General features: G+C 40.0%; 1 protein-coding gene across 1 annotated transcript in view; it reads right to left on the bottom strand.

Moving 5' to 3' along the window:
• Window positions 1-20,110, bottom strand: part of NUMB (NUMB, endocytic adaptor protein) — a 100,342-nt gene that overhangs the window by 16,885 nt on the left and 63,347 nt on the right. The window contains exons 4-5 of the mRNA XM_021718363.1: window positions 19,008-19,040; window positions 1,163-1,237 (exon numbers count right to left, since the gene is read on the bottom strand). Of these exons, the coding sequence (XP_021574038.1) occupies window positions 1,163-1,237; window positions 19,008-19,040 (108 nt within the window). The remainder of the gene's footprint in view (window positions 1-1,162; window positions 1,238-19,007; window positions 19,041-20,110) is intronic.

Genomic DNA, 20,110 nt, shown 5'->3' with positions numbered 1-20,110 from the left:
TTCAGGAGGCAAAGGTGAGAGGAGTGCTTGAGCCCAGGGGTGTGAGACCAGCCTGGGAAACTTGGTGAGATCTCATCACTACAATAAATCAAAAAATTAACTGGGTGTGGTGATGCATGCCTGTGATTCTAGCTACTTGGAAGGCTGCAGTGAAAGGATCTCCTGAGCCTAGGAGGTTGAGGCTGCGATAATCTGTGATCTCGTCACTGCTCTCCAGCCTGGGCGACAGAAAAAAAAAAAAAAATCAAATACACTTATCTAATACCTACCTTCTAGGGACATACCTGGGTCTCTCTCCTTATTTAGGCATATAGAGTCTATTTCTCTCAAATGCAAAATACTACCTATGATTTATGATACTGTTTGTTTTCTAAGTAAATGTTAACCAAAGAGCTATTCACTAGTTTTTAAGATGCCACTTAAATGGGGTTTTCAGTCAAAAGGCAGGTTAATTGGTTTAAAGAAAATAGTGTTTTCTTTTTTTTTTTCAAGTTAGAGTCTCACTTTGTTGCCCAGGCTGAAGTGCAGTGGCACACTCACGGTCACCCCATTGTCAACCTGCTGGGCTCCGGCGATCCTTCCGCCTCAGTCTTCCAAGTAGCTGGAACTACAGGCGCACACTACCACACCCAGCTAATTTTTGATTTATTGTAGAGACGCGGTCTCACCAAGTTGCCCAGGCAGGTCTCAAACCCGCGGCTCAGGCAATCCACTCACCTCGGTCTTTCAAAGTGCTGGGATTAAAGACTGAGCAACCGAGCCTGGCCAAATAGTGTTTTCTTAAGGAACAATAAGACATTTCAGATGTGGTCCATCACCTTTTTTATTTTATTTTAAATTTTGGTAAAAGATCCATCATCTTTTATATGAAATTTGTGGAAGTAAAAAAAATTCAAAGATATAAGAACAAAAATAGAACTCAAATTTTAACATTGAATGCTAATGCTTAGTACATTAAATGTTATGTCATGTAGAAAAAATATTGAGTTTTAGGTAAACGAGTAACTAAATTGGTTTTCTGAATGCCAAATAGTCTCTCAGAAGATTGTTCTTTGGACAAAGTGGTAGGATTAGAGTGACTACAACAGCTTAATGGTAGATTTGATCATTACAGATTTTTTAAAAATATGAGCAGTCTCATTTAAGCTCTTAAAAATCTTACCTTAGTTTTTTCATCCACAACTCTGAGTCCATCTGCTGAGACCCACAGAACTGCCTTAACGGCCTTCTTTCCAGTCTTTTAAGAGAAACCAAAATGAGGGAGGGGGAGACATACATATATGATATTAAAAAGTCATCTTCCACAGAAAACACTGACTTCTGCCTTCCAAAGTCACAAGTACAGAAGGAGTCCTAATTCAGGAGGGGTGCCCAAAGCCAGATATCCAAACCAAACTGCAAAAATATCCAGGAAAAAACACGCCAAACCATTATTTTAGAAACACAATGCAAAACAATAAGATAAAATTAAGGGAAAGGAAGAGATGGAATCAAAACCAAGATATCACATTCCATAAAGAGCAAAGAATTCATAGTGGATTCTTCACCCATTTAAAAATCAACCAAGAGCCAGAAAAATATTAAACACTTAAGGAGTTACACCACAAGTAGCTTCTACAAGTATGTTTAGAGTAGAGAGTAACAGAGGTCTAAGGTGAGGTGCTGACCATTCCCATAGCCTCCAACCCCAATGTGTCACAGCAAGGACCCTTGGTCACCTAACATTTTCATGTTAAAAACACAGTAAGTCTTCATTATTCTATTAATAACATTTAAAAAGCCATTATTTGTCCTCTCAGGATTAACAGAGAACCGGTTTTTATGTTGTTTTTATTTATTTGTTATTTATTTATTTTAGAGATGAGGGTTGTTATGTTGCCCAAGCTGGAGGCCAGTGATTATTCACAGCTCACTGCAGCCTTGAACTCCTGGGATCAAGTGATCTTTCTACCTCAGCCTCCCGAATAACTGGGATTACAGGCATGCACCACCGTGCCTGGCCTTGGTTTGATTTTTAATTTGACGTTAAATGCATGAAGACATTTTGGGGGCAAAGGAGGATTTTTAAAAACACCTACTGAAAAACGAACTTTCTTTTTACTGGGTGAGTAAAGACTTCTTTCGTGACACAAGAACAAGGTGATGTATGATCTCTCCTGTGCCCATATGTAACAATTCAACAATTTAAGAACAAGTTGATTTATGATCTCTCCTGTGACCATATGTAATATAAGTAATTTAACGATATCCTTTCTTTTTAACAACTCCAAGGATACAGCAAGATAAAACAAAAGTAGAATGAAGGTTGAGAACAGTTATCAGATTATCACAGAAAGTATACCTCAAAAGGAATCTGGCGCTAAGGCTAGAGCAGCAGTTCTAGAAGGAACAAGGGAGAGCAACTGAGCTGAATCTCAGAGTCTCCTCTGCATGTGTCCCAGCCTAGGAAGTCTTCATCTGGGGGTCTGGCCTTAATTGAACGGCTATGATCCATTCAGCCTCCACTGTCTCTGCCACCAACGCACATCTGATGAGTGCCTGTAATAATGCCAGCTAGTGGAAATACCTGAAGAGTACTGAAAGGTGACACTCCAATAAAAAATAAAGATCACAGTAGTAAGTGCTAGAGTAGAGCTGAGAACAAGGTGCAACAATGCCAGAAAGTACGTATGACCAAGTCTCTTTGTGGAACTGGGGAAGGTCATAAAAGAAGACTGAACGGGGTCCTGAAGTAATTGTTCTTGATGCCCTAGGTGGGGGTAGGGAGGCAGGGAAGTAACAGAAGTGGTGGATGTGCCAGGTATAAAACAAAGGACATGGAAACTACTCGGCACATCTGGGGCTCCACAGCTATCTCAATATGGCTTGGTAAGCAGCTAGGGGAGAGGAGCAGTGAGATAACAGAGCAGGGAAGGCCTTGTGTGCCTGATGCTGAACAAGTTAGTTCTTTGTTCTTAGTTCTCTGGGCACTTAGAAGCTACTGAAGGCATTTAAACACAAACAGACTTACTTTTTTTTTTTTTTTTGAGTTGGAGTCTCACTCTGTAGCCCAGACTGGAGTGCAGTGGCCACTCCTGGCCACCGCAGCCTCAACCTGCTGGCCACTGGCGATCCTTCCACCTCAGCCTTCCAAGTAGCTGGAACCACAGGTGCACGCTAACCACACCCGGCTAATTTTTTTATTTATTGTAGAGATGAGGTCTCGCCAAGTTGCCCAGGTGGGTCTCGAACCCGTGGGCTCAGGCAATCCACTCACCTCAGCCTCCCAAAGCGCGGGATTACAGGCTGAGCCACCGAGCCCAGCTCAGACTTACATTTCAAAATATCACTTTAGGCCAGGCTCAGTGGCTCAGACTGTAATCCTACCATTTTGGGAAGCTGAGGCAAGTGGATTGCCTGAGCCTGCGGGTTCAAGACCAACCCGGGTAGCTTGGCAAGACCTCATCTCTACTATAAAATTAAAATAGCCGGGCGTGGTAGCGCAAGTCTGTAGTTCTGGGCTACTCAGAAGGCTGAGGCGGAAGGATCGCTGGAGCCCAGAAGGTTGACGCTGGGGTGGCTATGAGTGTGCGTGCCACTGCACCCCAGTCTGGGTGAAGGAGTGAGACTCCAACTCAAGAAAACCCCAACAACAACAACAACAAAGCCCACATCACTTTGGCAGCAGTTTAGAGGGGTTAGAAAGAGACTGACAGGAAGCAGAATGACTACTAGAATCCCCGTGTGGTAAGACAAGGGCTGAGTGAAATCTCTGGGTGGAGACAGGTACGGAGATGATGTTTTAATGTAATGGTAAATATAAGGGAGGGGACAGAGATGAGGTTTTAATGGTAAATATAAGGGAGGGGTGGAGGATTCCTCTGTGGTCTCCAGCTTGGGTGGAGAGGGTACCACCAACTAAGAAAACAGAAGCCAGGTGCGATGGCTCATGCCTATAATCCCAGCATTTTGGGAGGGAGAGGCGAGAGGACTGCCTGAGCTCAGGGGTTCAAGATCAGCCTGGGCAACATGGTGAGACTTCATTTCTACAATAAAAAGGAATCCCGCCAGGCATGGTCCGCACATGCCTGGGGTTCCAGCTACTTGGAAGGCTGAGGTGGAAGGATCCCCTGAGCACAGCAGGTTGAGGCTGTGGTGGCTATGAGCATGCCACTACACTCCAGCCAGAGCGACAGAGTGAGACTTCAATTCAAAAAAATAAAATAAAATAGAAGAGATGCAGAAGCAAGTTTGAAAGGGGAAGAATAGGCTTTTAATTTTGCACAAGCAAAATTTGAGATGCCCATACCACATCCGGGTGGAGACATCCAATAGGTAATTTAATTTATAGATCTGAAGCTCAGCAGAGAATTCTATGATGGAATTTTAGAATTGGGAGATGTCAATGATTGAAGTAATAAGAGAGTCAAGGACACTAGAGAACCCCATAGTTAATTAGAGCCAGGCATGGGTGGCTCACGCCTGTAATTCCAGCACTTTGGGAGACTGAGCTGGGAGGATAGCTTGAGCCTAGGAGTTCAAGGCCAACTGAGCAACATAGCAAAACCTCATCTCTACAAAAAAATAAAAATAACTAGCTGGGCATGGTGGCACACACCGGCAGTCCAAGCTACTCAGGAGGCTGAGGCAGAATAATTGCCTAAGCCCAGGAGGTCAAGGCTAAGGTGGGGAGAGATTGTGCCACTGCACTCCAGCCTACTTCACAGAGTGAGACCTAGCTCAAATAAATAAATAAAATTAAGAATTGGGAGAAGATGACTAATTCCTTGAAATATCAGACAGTAATAGCCAGAGGGACAGGAAAATAAACACAGATGAGCCTAAGTGAGAAGGGTTTCCAAAAGTAATGAATAGTCCAAAATGTCAAATGTTACACAGTGATCAAGAAAGCAAAGATATACAAAATGTTCACTAGATTAAACAATGACGATATGGTCAAGTATGAGGTTGTGTTGGTTCATTTTATATGCCAGCTTGGCTAGGCCACAGTTACCACAGCGTGTGTTTGGTCAGACACTAGCCAAAATGTTGCTATGAAAGTATTCTGTAGAAGTAATTAACATTTACAAACAATTGACTTTAGGTAAAAATAAGCAGCCTTGAGAATAGGGTTGGCCTTCATCAAATCAGCTGAAGGCCTCAAGCGCAAAACTTAAGGTTTCCAGATGAAATTCTGCTGTAAGTCTATAACACAAAGACCCTGCCTTAGTTTCCAGCCTGTTAGCCTGCCCTACAGATTTCAGACTTGCCAGCCAGCCCCCAGAACTGCCAGAGTCAATTCTTAAAATAATCCTCTTTCTCCTATATCTCCTAGTGCAGGGGTCCCCAACCCTTGAACCCGCGCGCTCAGGCAATCCACTCACCTCAGCCTCCCAAAGGCGCGGGATTACAGGCTGAGCCACCGAGCCCGGCTAATAGTAAAGCTTCTTAAGAGTGGTATACACTTTTAACAACAGATCACGTTTATATGCTGAATGGGAAAAGCAGGAGGAATGATGGAGACTGAAAGCCCAAGAAAAAGAGAAGACTAAGTAATTTAGAGAACAAAGTCCTACAGGAGGCAAAAGACAAGTTTTAGACAGGAGGAATATCCCTTCCTCTGAAACAGAGGGATGGAGTGAGGCTGCGTAGGATGAAGACAGATTTGTAGAGGGAATAAATGGCATGCTGAGGAAATTCACTCCGGAGAACCACAAACTTATAAGCGAAGAGACTACCTGCTTTACTTTGCCGGGGAAAAGGAAGACAGGCGGATAAAACAGTCAAGATTCAGAGCAGCAGTATGGGGGCAGTACAGTGTAGTGACGAAGAACCAGGCTATTGTGTGGGTTTGAATTCTGGTTCTACAATGTGCTAAGTATGACCAAGGGCAAGCCAACAACTTCTCTACGCTTCAGTTTCCTACCTGTTATAAGGATGGTGATAATCTCACATACCTCAGAGGATTAAAAAAATTAATGTACATAAAAGGTTTAGAACTAGGGTGGTCTCATAATTTACTGTACCAACTGGGACCCCTTTAAAAGTGTAAGGGGCACTATTACAACCCAGAGGCAGGTATTACACTGTGGCTGTCCCGGGCAAGCTGGGCAACGGTTGCCCAGCAACTAGAAGGAAGCCAACATGACATTTCATGCCTTGACTGAAAGTGATCATGACATTTCATGATCAACGCCAACATGACATTTCATGCCTTGCTGAAAGTGAGCTCCATGAGGGCAGAGCTTTCCATCTATACTGTTCACTGTTGCATCCCTGGAGCCTGAACAATGCCTGGGACAGAGGAGCAGTTCAATCAATATTTGCTGAGAGACTCGATTTGCTAAATATATGCTATAGGGAGTGGAGACAGCTGGCCAATGACAGAAGACTGCCAAACAGCAAAAGTCCTGTGTAAGACATTTAAATTGGAAATTTTATCAATCTGCTCACTGTATAATTGTAACCTGTTATATTCAGTATCTGAGGCAACAGATAGGACTACAGGCTGGAAGACTGGAGATGGGAAAAATAAAAGGTCAGTTTAGATGGGACTTTTCTCCAGTTCATCTGCTTACAATATTCAGGGAAGCAGAACATTTTCTTGGCCCAATTATATGGTTATAAAAATGTTAGCACTTTCTGAGATATGCCCTATAATAATTTTCATAGTACTGTACTAATTAATGTATCAGCGAGGAATCGTATTGTCGTATTTCATTGCCTCTGATCTCTTTAAAGAAGGAAGAAAAAAGATAATACAAATTTTTCATGTATTTCTTCATACATTTGAGTGTTGGTTCTTGTGTGTCACTATAGTTACTTCAGTTAGGTACTGAGATTAGTGTTCAAAGATGCCTGCACTGAAATTAAGTCCAGACTTTCTCAGATTCTATAATATCAATGCTTGCATATTCTTGGTAAATTTTAGAGTCTTTCATTCTGATAATATAAACTAAGATTTCTGAGCACTTTTAAGAAAAGAAGATGAAAGTAACTGAAAGAGACGAAGTTTTTGTTTTTGTGTACCCTAAAACGATCTATTTAAAACTAGTACCCCAGGAGCTCAGGCTAAAGTTAACTCATCAAAGGATTGAAGAGAAGACAATCCAGAGTAATTTCAAAATGTAGAATTTATCTTTTTTTTTGTTTTGAGTCAGAGTCACACTCTTTCACCCAGGCTGGAGTGCAGTGGCACACTCACGGTCACTGCAGTCTCGACCTGCTGGACTCAGGTGATCCTTCTGCTTCAGCCTTCCAAGTAGCTGGAACTACAGGTGAATGCCACCACACCCTGCTAATTTTTTGGTTTACTGTAGAGATGAGATCTTGCCAAATTGCCCAGGCTGTTCTCGAACCCTTGGACTCAGGCAATCCTCTTGCCTAGGTCTCCCAAAGTGCTGGGATTATAGGCGTGAGCCACCATGCCCAGTCACTCTATACATATCTTAGTGACACAAGCACTTCTTAAAAAAAAAAAAAGAACTACATGGTTCAAGCACTAACATAAATGTGGTAGTGGTAACACAGATGTGAGACATTAAGAATTGTTTCATCACCACTGTTCAACACTTTCTGTCTTTAATAACATTTTCAGGGTTATAGGTAGAATTCACATTGACTAGTGTCAGTGTCATGAAAAAGTTTCACAATACAGATAAAACTGTATATTCTTCAAAGAAAGAAAACCGATCTAACATGGATAGAACTTTTTTTTTTTTTTTGAGTTGGAGTCTCACTCTGTCGCCCAGACTGGAGGGCAGTGGCCGTTCCCGGCCACTGCAGCCTCAACCTGCTGGGCTCCAGTAATCCTTCCGCCTCAGCCTTCCAAGTAGCTGGAACTACAGGCGCACGCTACCATGCCCGGCTAGTTCTTGATTTATTGTAGAGACGAGGTCTCACCAAGTTGCCTGGGCAGGTCTCGAACCCGCAGGCTCAGGCAATCCACTCGCCTCGGCCTCCCAAAGTGCTGGGATTACAGGCTGAGCCACCGAGTCCAGCCGGATAGAACTTTAATAACTTAGAATTTAAACTGGTAAACTCTGAGCAGAAAGATCAAGTTAACCTATAAGGAAACATGAAAGTATATATTCCAAGTAATCTCTCTATACTCCAAATATCCAGCTTAGAATTTGTAAATTAGCATCTGCCTTAAAACCTTTTATTATGTGTAGATATAAACCAATATAGCAATTAAGCAGGCTCTGACACTGGAGAAAATGACAGTAATTTGTAGTGAATCTACTACAAATTACTAAGTCAAGAAACTTGTACTGTAAGTAAGAGAAATACATATGTAATCCTCACATGAAAACAAAAACCAGCGAAGAAATACAAGATGGTTGCCAAAACAGCACAGAAATAGTAACTTAAGCTCAGTACCCTGTAAGATAATTTTCTCTTAAATTCAAAACTATTCACAGTAAAAGGCAATTGAGATAACCTATAGAACTGCTATCTATCTCCAGAATCTTTTTTTTTAATAGAAATCTTTTTTCTTAAAAAGTGAAAAAGGATGAAGATGACAAATTAGAGATTTACTTGGTAGGCCGAAAGATCTTTACACTGCTCTTTCATTTTACATACTGATGTTATCCTGAGAAGACATGACTTGGAAGAATGAGTTTTTAAACTGTTTAAATCAGGGACTGGCAAACTTTTCTGTGAAGGATCAGACAGCAAATAGTTTAGGCTTTGCAGGACACATGATGTCTATTGCAACTGCACAACTCTATCACTGCAGCATAAAAGTAGCCACAGACAATATTTAAACAAATGAGCATAGCTTTGTTCCAATAAAACTTTACTTACAAAAACAAACACAGTAGTGGGCCATAGTTTGCTCACTTCTGATATAAATATAATCATAATCTCTAGAAAGTAATTATTAATTTAATATTTTTGGAAAGACAATTCATTATATTGAAATATTAGGTCTGTTGAAATTTTGTCCCTGAATTATTTTCTTTCCTTTTATTTTTTTGACAAATGTATTTATTTCCTATCTATTGTTTTAAACTGTGACTCACATCTTAGGTACTGTCCAACTCTAAAATTTTGTGACCCAAGATCACCAATGAGATGATACCATGCAATTAATCAGCATAGATAGAAGTGATATTTGGAGGCAAGACAGTTTTGCTGGGCATATAATACGTGAGAGCAGAAAGACTGAGCTGATATTCTAAAGTAAGCTGAAGAGAAGAAATGCTATGAAGACACAAAGAAGCATAATGGCACAGCTATGAAATGTTAAAAGGCAACAGCAGCAGACCAATTGGGTGAGGGGGCGGAGCCAGCCACCTTTTCTATGCAACAGTAATTTGCAATTCTATTGTGCAAAGCTCCTTCAGCCACAAACCAAAGAGATCTTCAAAGGTACTCAAGGTGTAAAGAATGATGGTCAGTTTCTCTGTCACACCTACACACAGAGATAACCCAGTCACTTCAGGGTAATAATAACACGTCAGCCAGGCAACCATAATATGGTATGCTTTGCAATAAGCAAACAAGAGACTTCCTTTCTTTCAGAGGAAAGCTGGCTTCAGTTTTAAAAATTTGATAGAAAGGCTTTGCAAGCTATAATTTAATACTTGAATTTCTGAACAGAATGGTGCAATGAACAAATTTTGTCTTATAATTCCAAGATACAGAATCCTCAAAGAACAAAGCAGAGAAAGGACATACACCCAATTTTCTCCAGGACTGGAGACTGGCACTATTTCTAAATGGCTGCTTCATTCCAAGTACAGTAACCTTTAATCTTGGACACTGAGGCACACTATTCCTGCACTTTCCTCAATGAGAGGAGCACCTAAAGGCTTCAGAAGAAAAAGGATGGTAGCAAGTTAAGAATCACCCAGCAGAGTTTCTGGAAGCAATTTAGCTCTTCTTGCTGGCAAATGACTTCAATGGTGGGGAGAAGAGACCTAGGGATTATTTCAACATCAAGTTCATATTTTAAGCTGGGAGTGGTGGCTCATACCTGCAATCCCAGCACTTTTGGAGGCCAAGGCAAGAGGACTACTTGAGACCAGGGAGTTCAAGACCAGCCTGGGCAACATAGCGATATGTACCCCATCTTGTTTGGTTGGTTGTTTTGAGTTGGAATCTCACTCTGTCACTCAGGCTGGAGTACAGTGGCATGCTCATGGCTACCACAGCCTTCACCTACTGGACTCAGGTAATTCTCCCACCTCTGCCTTCCAAGTAGCTGGAACTATAGGTGTGCACCACCATGCCTGGCTAATTTTTTTTTTTTTATTGTAGAGATAAGGTGTTGCCAAATATCCCATGTTGGTCTTGAGCCCCTGGGCTCAGGCAATCCTCTCGCCTCCGCCTCCCAAAGTGCTGGGATTATAGGCGTGAGTCACCATGCCCGGCTTGTAACCCATCTCAAAAAAAAAAATAAAAAAACAGTTCATATTTCAAAGGTATATAATAGCTGAAATGAAAATTCCACAGGCATCTCAAATTTAATCTCTCCAAAACCAAATTCAACACATCCTTTCTCACAATGAAAGTGATTCCACCATTTTCTTGGTCATCCACGCCTGAAACTTGAGTTTCGTCTTCTTTTTCCCTCCCCATATCTCTAGGTTGAATGAATGAATGAGTGTGGAGCATGTGCTTTCTCATCCCAGTGTCCCAGGTTCCTTTTGTCTGAAATCCCTCAACTTAATTTAACTTGAGTGTCATCTCCTCCTGTTTGGGGGGCCAGCCCCCAAAAAGAGTTTTAGGAGGTCCCTTGGAAGGTGCGATGGCATCAACTCCTGGAAGCTTTTATTACAACCTTTCACATTCATTCTTCCTTTCTGCTCTAGTAGCACCTGCTCTTGTTACACAATTTGATAACCATTTCTTTACCTGATTCCTCATATGACAGGGTCAACTTGAGAATAGTACATTTAACGTTCATTCATTTATTCATTCACTAACTCAAATGTTCTGGTGCAGCTCCTATGGATCACAAATTATTCTAGACACTGAAGATTCAGCAACAGATAAATAGGTGAAGATCCCCGTCCTCAGATAGCTTACATTTTAGTGAGGGAGAGATGAACAAACAAATATGTAAAATGTATGCTATGACAAAGAGAAAAATAAAGCTAGGAAGGGAATATAAGGAGTGTGTGTATGCAGGGCGATGTTTATATTTTAAAACATTATTGGCCATTGCGTTACTAAACTCTGGTGTGGTCATGTGGTCTTTGAGCTATGGCTATCCATGCTTCCTGGCTTTGGCCCCCTCTCCTATCTCGGGGAGGTGAAGCTCCTCTCTCTCCCTCTAATTTACTTTCTAAGTAAACTGTATTTTCTAATCTAAAAAATAAATAAAACAGTTATCGGTAAATGACTCACTGGAAATGAGGCTTTTGAGTAAAGGGAGAGATGAGGAAGTAACCTATGGATATATCTGGATGGTGGGTGTTCCACACTAGAGGTTCAAGCAAGTGCAAAGGCCCTGAGGTGGAAGAATACTTGGAATAGCAAGGAGGCTGAACAGAGGGAGCAAGCAGGGGAAGATAAAAGAAGAAACACGACAGAAGAAATTAATACACAATGGCTTACGAGGCCCAAAAGATGTTGGCCTTTATTCTGAGTAGGTCAGGAAGCTACTACAGGATCTGGGGTGGTGAAGCAACACACTCGGACCTCTGTCTTCAAAGATCTCTGATATCTTGAGAAGAAAGGGAAGAGGACAAAGCAGGGGCAAGAAGATGCTACTGCAAAGATCCAGGGAAAGAAGATGTTGGCCTAAACCAGGGTCACTATGGTGGAGTGAGAACTGATTAGGTTCTCGAAGGCTGAAGCAGATAGGAACTGTTGACAAATTGATGTAGGGCATAAGAGAAAGGGAAATCAAGGTCAAACCCAGATTTTTGGCTACAGCATAAGGACAGACTGAGTTGCTGTATATTCGGGGAAGACTAGGAAGGGCAGCTTGGGGGAGAAGGATCAGGAATTTGGTTGGCAACATATTAAAGTGTGAGATGCCTATGAAACATCAAAGTGGAAATGTTTAATAATGATGATAATGACATCTAACACTTATCTGTTGAAACAGGCCATTTTGTATACTGTGCTTATATTTATTCATATAATCCTGACAACAATCACAGGAGGTAGGCATTAGTCACAAAGCTAGCAAGTGCCTGAGTCAGGATTCAATGCAAGTGATGTGGCACCAGAGTCTGTGTCTTTGACTCCCATAGTACCATCAAAGAAGACAAGGGCAGCTTTGGTGGGTGGTGACCGGGAACGTGGTGAAAGTGATCAAATGGATTCAACAGAAGAAGGGATGACAGGAACTGAGGGCACTAAGAAAAAAATCTTTTTTTTTTTAAAAAAAGATGGTTTCTTTTTATGTTAATGGATGATCCACTAAAGAAAACTGGGGAAGAGAGGGGATAGCCTTGCTGGAATAAGTAAGAGTTGGAGTGATAAGAAACTAGTGGAGGGGATGGACTCTGCTAGGAGGACAGACAGCTCATCTCTTGACTAGGAGGGAAACAGGCCAGGAGCACAGATGCAGGCAAGTGAACAGATGTGGTGACTGGCACATATGAAAATATTCTCATGACTGGTTTTACTTTCTCAGTGAAGTAGGAAGCAGAGTCATCAGCTCAAAAATAGTGTAAGAAATTCTGATGCTTAAGGAAAAAGGAGGAAGCATGAATTATTAAACAAGAGAATAACTGGGCAAAGAAGATAGAGACTGTCTTGTTCATCTTTGCACATGGACAGCCTGGCATAGTCCCTAGCATGTTGTAGATACTGTAACTAGAGGCCTGAGAATCACTGGGTTATCAGTGACCAAGACATTTAACATACCAGATGATCATATCATAGGGGAAAAAAAGAAATCAAGGATGAATGGAAATCTGATTACTTTTGGGACTCTTGTCCTTTTCTTTCTTTTTTTTTTTTTTTTAAAGAGAATTTGTCGAGCCGGGCTCGGTGGCTCAGCCTATAATCCCGCGCCTTTGGGAGGCTGAGGTGAGTGGATTGCCTGAGCCCGTGGGTTCGAGACCCGCCTGGGCAGCGAGACCTCATCTGTACAATAAATAAAAAAATCAGCCGGGTGTGGTAGCACGTGCCTGTAATTCCAGCTACTCAGAAGGCTGAGGGGAAGGATCGCCGGAGTCCAGCGGGTCGAGGCTGCGGTGGCCGGGAGCGGCCACTGCACTCCAGTCTGGGCGACAGAGTGAGACTCCAACTCAAAAAAAAAAAAAAAAAAAGAGAATTTGTCCTAGTGTACCTCTAAAGGGGGGGGGGGCATCAAATCCCAAAAAATGCATCTACTAAAATACAAGAAAAGTAAAATTCACATAAAGGCAGGCATGGGAATTTAAAAAGCAAGAAGGAAGAAAAACGCAGGAGATTCCCCCACACTTTTACTAAATAGGATCTAGAATGAAGATAAGCACTAAGTACAATTTGTCATAGAGGAGAAAATTTAGGAATTCTAAAATAGAATGTCGATGTGAATATATGGATTAAAAGTCATAAATATCTTGAAATGCATTGCTCTTGGGAATTATGTTAAAACAACATAACCACAGATTACTTTTCAACCTGCATTCTCTAGAACTTAACCATATCTAATGGTGCCATTTAATAGTTTTAAAGATATAAAACCGTAAAAAAATATATTTGGCAGTATATTAATAGAATCTGTTAGAACAGATATTATTTTTCTGATGATTTTTATACAGTTAGAAGTGGTTGCCAGAAAGAAAAATAAATCAAAGTGACATAATAGCCCAGGGAGGAGCTGACAAACTTAAATGCCTACAAGGTTCAAAGCAGGTAACAAAATGAGTGACACAGGCTGAGTGTAAGGGACTACAGGGAATTCCATGGATTGTGTGAACAGGCAAAGGGCATAGCTGCTGTTCCACAAGCCACTGTAATACATGGAAAGCACACTGTTTTGTCAGCTCTCCTAATTCTCTAGATATCCTAGTTTTTAAGTGAAAGCCTCTTGGTGTTTATAATATCTGCATCGAATTCAAATTTACAAACCGTGTGCCACAATGCATGTATTCAGGCCCTCAGACTGTCCAGTGTCCCCTGCATTGGATACTTCTCCATTCACTATAATTAAGGCAATCTGAAGAAAGAGGCCAACGCTTGTTGATTGAGAGAACATCAACATGGGGTAGCTGAAAGAACTCTGCACCGAGTTACAGAAAACTTCGGTTTCAGAGGAGGCATCACTATTTAGTACAGCTGGGTGACCTCTTTGAGCTTCTGTTTATTCATTTGTAAACCACAGTTTCATGAACTACCCTATCTAGTTCACTGAGTTGCTGTGAATAGCAAATTAGCAAGTAGGTCAAAGCACATCATAAACTATAAAGCTCTATATAAATCTAAGCAAATGGCTTTAAAGAAAGGCCTATAGGGTGGCCTAAGAATATTTTCTGTCTCTATGTTGAGTCAGTTCCTTCATAAAATGGGAATATAGATTACTTAGCTCAGGGGGTTCCTCAAGTACATTAAAATTATAAAATCCTTTTCAAATGTTAAGTGCCATGTGATTATTGGTAATAAGATATTTGCTGAATATGGCCAACTACATGAATGAAGCTGCACATGACAATCTCTAAAAAGTTGAATGCATTGTTGGCTTTCCTCAGGCAATGCGTAATTGAATGTAGCTAGTTTGGGAAAAGTTCTGTCATGTCTTCATTTTTTTTCTCTTCTGTTTTAAGATGTTTGTAAACTTACAATGGATTAATAATACAGTTCTGTAATGAACCCAGGCTTCTCTGCTCCTATCAGCAGTGATGCAACAACAGGGAAGTGACAGTGGTTAACCCAGGAGGTGACTTATGGAAAAGAGGAATGCTTCATCCTGGCCATGATTCATCAATTCAGGATCAGGGCTAACAATTCTTCCAACTACCTACTTTTATGCAGAAGTAATCACTTCTTGATTACTGTTGTTCTATTTTCCTGGATCATCAAACTATACATGATTTGAAGAATAACAAATTATCAATTGTGTTACTTTGAAACAGTACTGGATAAAAACTCTCTAACATACCAGGGGGACCCAAAAAACCCGTAATTTATTCATAAAAAATTGTGTATTTATTCTTACATGTTTAAACTCCAATCACCTTCAAAGTACTCTTTGTTTGATGCAATAAACCTATCACCTGAGATGATTTTTCCACTGCTTAAAACAGTTTTCAAACTTAATAATTTTGATGCCTTTTAGTGCTTCTGCCATTTTTTGTTTCACCTTTCCCACACTGGCAAAACGTTTCCCTTTGAGGACATTTTTTCATGAGGAGAAACAAAAAAAGTCACTCAGGTGAGATTGGGTAAATAGGGAGGGTGGGTCATGGTGTTCATGCTATTTTTGGTAAAAAACTGCTGAACACTCAGCGTGGTGTGGGCAGGTGTGCTCATAAAACACCCATCACAAAATGGGCAAACATGTTGAAAGAATCCTCCCTTCCCTCCCAAAAAAATTCACTAAACCCGAACACAGTCTCTCACAACAACACTAGCTGGCACACTGATGCCTATGGGTTCCTAGAATACTTACCTAAAGAGGAAGCCTGTATTACAAAGGGCCCATCCTCCCAAAAATAGTTATGGGGTTTTTTGCCCCTCCCCCATATACTGTTCTATAAGATTCTTCATTTTGAGCTCTCATCAAACCACAAGTAACCTAACAAACACAACAAATCAAGTTTCTTTCACCAGCCTATTTCTTGCAGATTAGTGAGGCGATAAGTTGAATGATGGCAACTTGAAAGACTTAAAAGGCTTTAAATTTAAGTACATTCTGGGTAAGATTATGGGTGATACTCTCCCCTCTCTGTTTTTGAAACGCCAAATGACTTATTGTAAAAAATTGTATGTTAGCATAAAATCACCCAGCCATAAAAAAAATTTTCCCTAATAACATAAGAAAATAATTCTGATAGTCACATTTGTTCATGAAAGCCATTACGGGGTCGCTTGGCATCTTTCAAGGAAATGCTGTGGGAGTCAAACTCACTACAGGTTGGACATCCCTAATCCAAATATCTGAAATTTGAAATGCTCCAAAATGTGAAACTTCTTCAGTGCCACAAACATGATGCCACAAATTTTGTTCCACGTACAAATTAAAAATATTGTATAAAACTATCTTCAGACTATAAATATAAGGTGTATACAAAACATAAAATTTTATGTTTAGAATTGGGTCCTATCCCCAAAATTTCTCATTAAGTATATGCAAATATTCCAACATTTGAAAAAATCAAAAATTCAAAACCCTTCTGGACTCAAGCATTTGGATAAAGGATACTCAGGCTGAAGTAGGATTTAAGTATTTCCAAATAAAGAAAATGTTAGCCAGAACCATTGAAAAAGATGATTACTTAAAGCTTTAACTAATAAAAAAGTAAACTGACTAGAAATAAAATCCAAAGTTATTAATCTTTAGACAGAAAATTACAAAATAAAAGTGAGTTTTTAAGTAGCTATTTATTAGCACCTTCTAAAGGTTAAATCTTTTAAACATAAAGAATATGAAAATGGAGTGAACAGCCGGGCTCGGTGCTCAGCCTGTAATGCTGCGCCTTTGGGAGGCTGAGGTGAGTGGATTGCCTGAGCCCGCGGGGTTCGAGACCCGCCTGGGCAGCGAGACCTCATCTCTACAATAAATAAAAAAATCAGCCGGGCATGGTAGCGCATGCCTGTAATTCCAGCTACTTGGAAGGCTGAGGCGGAAGGATCGCCAGAGCCCAGCAGGTTGAGGCTGCGGTGGCCAGGAGCAACAACTGCACTCCAGTCTGGGTGACAGAGTGAGACTCCAACTCCAAAAAAAAAAAGAAAAGAAAAGAAAATGGAGTGATTACACAGCATAATGAGTAAGAGTGTGGGCTATGGAGTCAGATTATCTGGGTTCAAATCTCAGTTTCTACCACTCATTATATCTGTGAATTCAGACAAGTCATTTAACCTCTGTAAACCTTCCTCACTGAAAGACAAGGAGAATAATTTCAGGGTTATTTAGGGATTAGGTGAGATGATTCATAATTTTCTTTCTTATGCCATATAAATTCATCACATAGCAAAAATGTAGTGAAGACAGCAAACAAGCACGTGTGGCCCAGCATGGGCACACTGCAGGTGCATCATGGTCCCAATACATACAGCAATCCATGTTGCCACCTCAGGACTGATTTTGAAGAAAGAGGTAACTTTTTTCCTAACACTATGATATAAGCTTTAAAAATATATACTTTCTTTTTTTTTTTTTAAAGAGACAAGGTATCTGTCTTCCTCAGGCTGGACTCCCTGGGCTCGGGTGATGCTCACGAGTAGATAAGACTACAGGTACGCACCATCACGTTCAACTAAAATATATACCTTTAATATTTCTATAAACCAAATTAACATTTTCTACAACCTAGCCTTCATAGACAAGGCGATTTTAACTAAAGTAAACACATTAAAACTGGTCATTTGGAAGATAATTAAAACTGTATGATAATTGTAGTGATGTACAATTGTTCCAAAAATTCTATCTGGGAAAGAACAAATCTGCCACAAATAAATTCCTTAACAATAATCAATTTTCTTTACAAATTTAATGCCTATCTATAATGCTGTAAATGTCTATAGGATTATTTCTAGATATGTGTCCAACATCCCATGAACTTGTTCATCTGACTCAGACCCAAAATGTCTACTTAAAAAAACATTATTGTGATGTGTGGATAAATTATTATTATTTTTTTTTAGTTGGAGTCTCACTCTGTCGCCCAGACTGGAGTGCAGTGGCCACTCCTGGCCACGGCAGCCTCGATTTGCTGGGCTCCGGCGATCCTTCCACCTCAGCCTTCCAAGTAGCTGGACTACAGGCGCATGCTACCACGTCCGGCTAATTTTTGATTTATTGTAGAGATGAGGTCTCACTGCCCAGGTGGGTCTCGAACCCGCGGGCTCAGGTAATCCACTCACCTCAGCCTCCCAAAGGCGTGGGATTACAGGCTGAGTCACCGAGCCCGGCTTGGATAAATTATTTCACTTTTTATTTCAGACTGACAGCAGTAACTGATTAAATCATTAGGTCTAAAATACTTCAGATCTGTTTACATTCGTATAAAAGTGACCTAAATTATAACAAGAAAATGTAAAAATGAGTTATAGTTGAAAAATTTAGTAGAGAAGGAATAAGGAAATCACCCAGTAGAAACTGTGATAGGATTTTGATACTCATAAACTTTTAGTAATTTACACTCGGTTATCTAGTGACAATATTTTTCTCTTATGCTGTCTCAGTCTGAATCACTTCATAGCACTTATTCAAAATTAAACAATGATAAACTTGGATACAAACATGTTAGAAATGTATTTACTTATATGCATACTGCCACCCTATGTTAATTTTAAGGAGATGTGGACATTAAACAAACATTACTTGAAAACACCTACATAAGTAACATTCACATATGAGAGATATTTGGTGGACTAGTAATTAAGATAAGTCCAGGTTACAAATCATAGCAGGATCCCCAAGATAAGTTTATGCACTTTCACTTACTTCACCTGGAATTTAACTTCAGTTGGAAAAAAGGTAATAACATTGAATGTAAAATTTGGGGTACATTTAGTTTTCAGCTAAATTTAGTATTTCTTCCCATTATCTGTCTATATTGAGCACTAAGTAAAATCTGTTAAAAATATAGCTAATATGCTAATATAAACAAAGTTTTACAAGATCAAATGAAATGCATTTTAATACCTAGTGTTGAAGAGATATTCCTCTTTTAACCTACTTGATTCATTTACTGGAATTTCCTGGGAATCATCAGATTTAGTATCAACAGACCTACACATAATATCATAAATAGTAACTTCCTAATTCATTAATTTCTATATAAGTCAAATCAATTCCTGTGCTGTAAATGAACCAAAGCTGTACTACTTAAAAAAAAAAAAAATGACAGTGCTATATACTAGGGGTGTAACTCCTTATAAAGCAAGCACAAATGGGTCATCAAACTTACTTTTCCAAAGAAGCCTTTGAAGAACTTCCTTTCCTGGAGGAACAGGGGGACAAGTCGAGTGCTATTATTGCATGGCCTAAATGTCCCAGGGTTTCACACCAATAAGCACATACAGAAGTTGGGGAAAGGGAAGAGTAGGAGAAGGGGAGGGAGTGAGAGTTTTAAAGAGTTATTTACACCAGGAGTGAGGGAAAAAGAAAGGTGCATAGAGATGCGGGAAACACACTGCATGACTAAGCATCCATAAAGGGCGAGAAGATGCCTGTGTTCATGCAGAGCAACCAGTTAGTTTAGTAATAACGATTTACTTTTAAAACAGAGATTTTCCAAATTTGGCAGCAGAGAAAAAGATATGACGTGCTGGTTTACTGAGATTTACATTTTTAATTTCATAACAGTGAGTAGAAAACAGAAGACTGGTTCCATATACATTTTTCAGTTTAAAGTCAGTGGTCAACTGTGTGGAAGTCATCAATTAAAAAACCAGTCCATATTCAAATGGCTATATAATCACATGAAAAAAATGCAATGCACAAATTTAAATGAAAATGCATAAAGGGTCCTTGTCACATTTTTTCTTACTGTAACTTTTCTTACATAACTTAGAGATGCCATATTATTTAAGGGGAGCTTGACACCAGTGTCTGTCTGTTTATGTGTGTGTGCTATCAGTTCTACAACATACATGAGGAAATAACAGATATGTTCTATTCCAGACACAGAATAAAGTATCTACAAACAATACAAGGCTAATGTTTACATTGGAACTAAGAAGACATTATCATAAGAAACAATATCTATGAGCCACAACTGAAACTTAAGAAATAGGGTTTTGTTTTCTTTTCTATGCACCATTTATTTACAAAAACTGGCCACCATTTAAAATCTGTAGAACTTATGTAAAGTAGATGGGTTCTAACTTACCCAAGCTAGCTTAACTTTATATTTCCTAGCTGTGGTTGAAATATACTATAAGCCCTCACTTTTTATAACCATTTAAAAAAATATTCGTTTTTTGGGTTTTTTTTTTTTGGGTCGGAGTCTCACTCTGTCGCCCAGACTGGAGTGCAGTGGCCGCTCCCGGCCACCGCAGCCTCGACCTA

The sequence above is a fragment of the Carlito syrichta genome, unplaced genomic scaffold (assembly GCF_000164805.1).
Source record: "Carlito syrichta isolate Samal-C Ts95f unplaced genomic scaffold, Tarsius_syrichta-2.0.1 Scaffold312129, whole genome shotgun sequence".
Taxonomy (NCBI): Eukaryota; Metazoa; Chordata; class Mammalia; order Primates; family Tarsiidae; genus Carlito; species Carlito syrichta.
The sequence above is the reverse complement of the archived record's forward strand: the minus strand, read 5'-3'. Positions and strand labels throughout refer to the sequence as shown.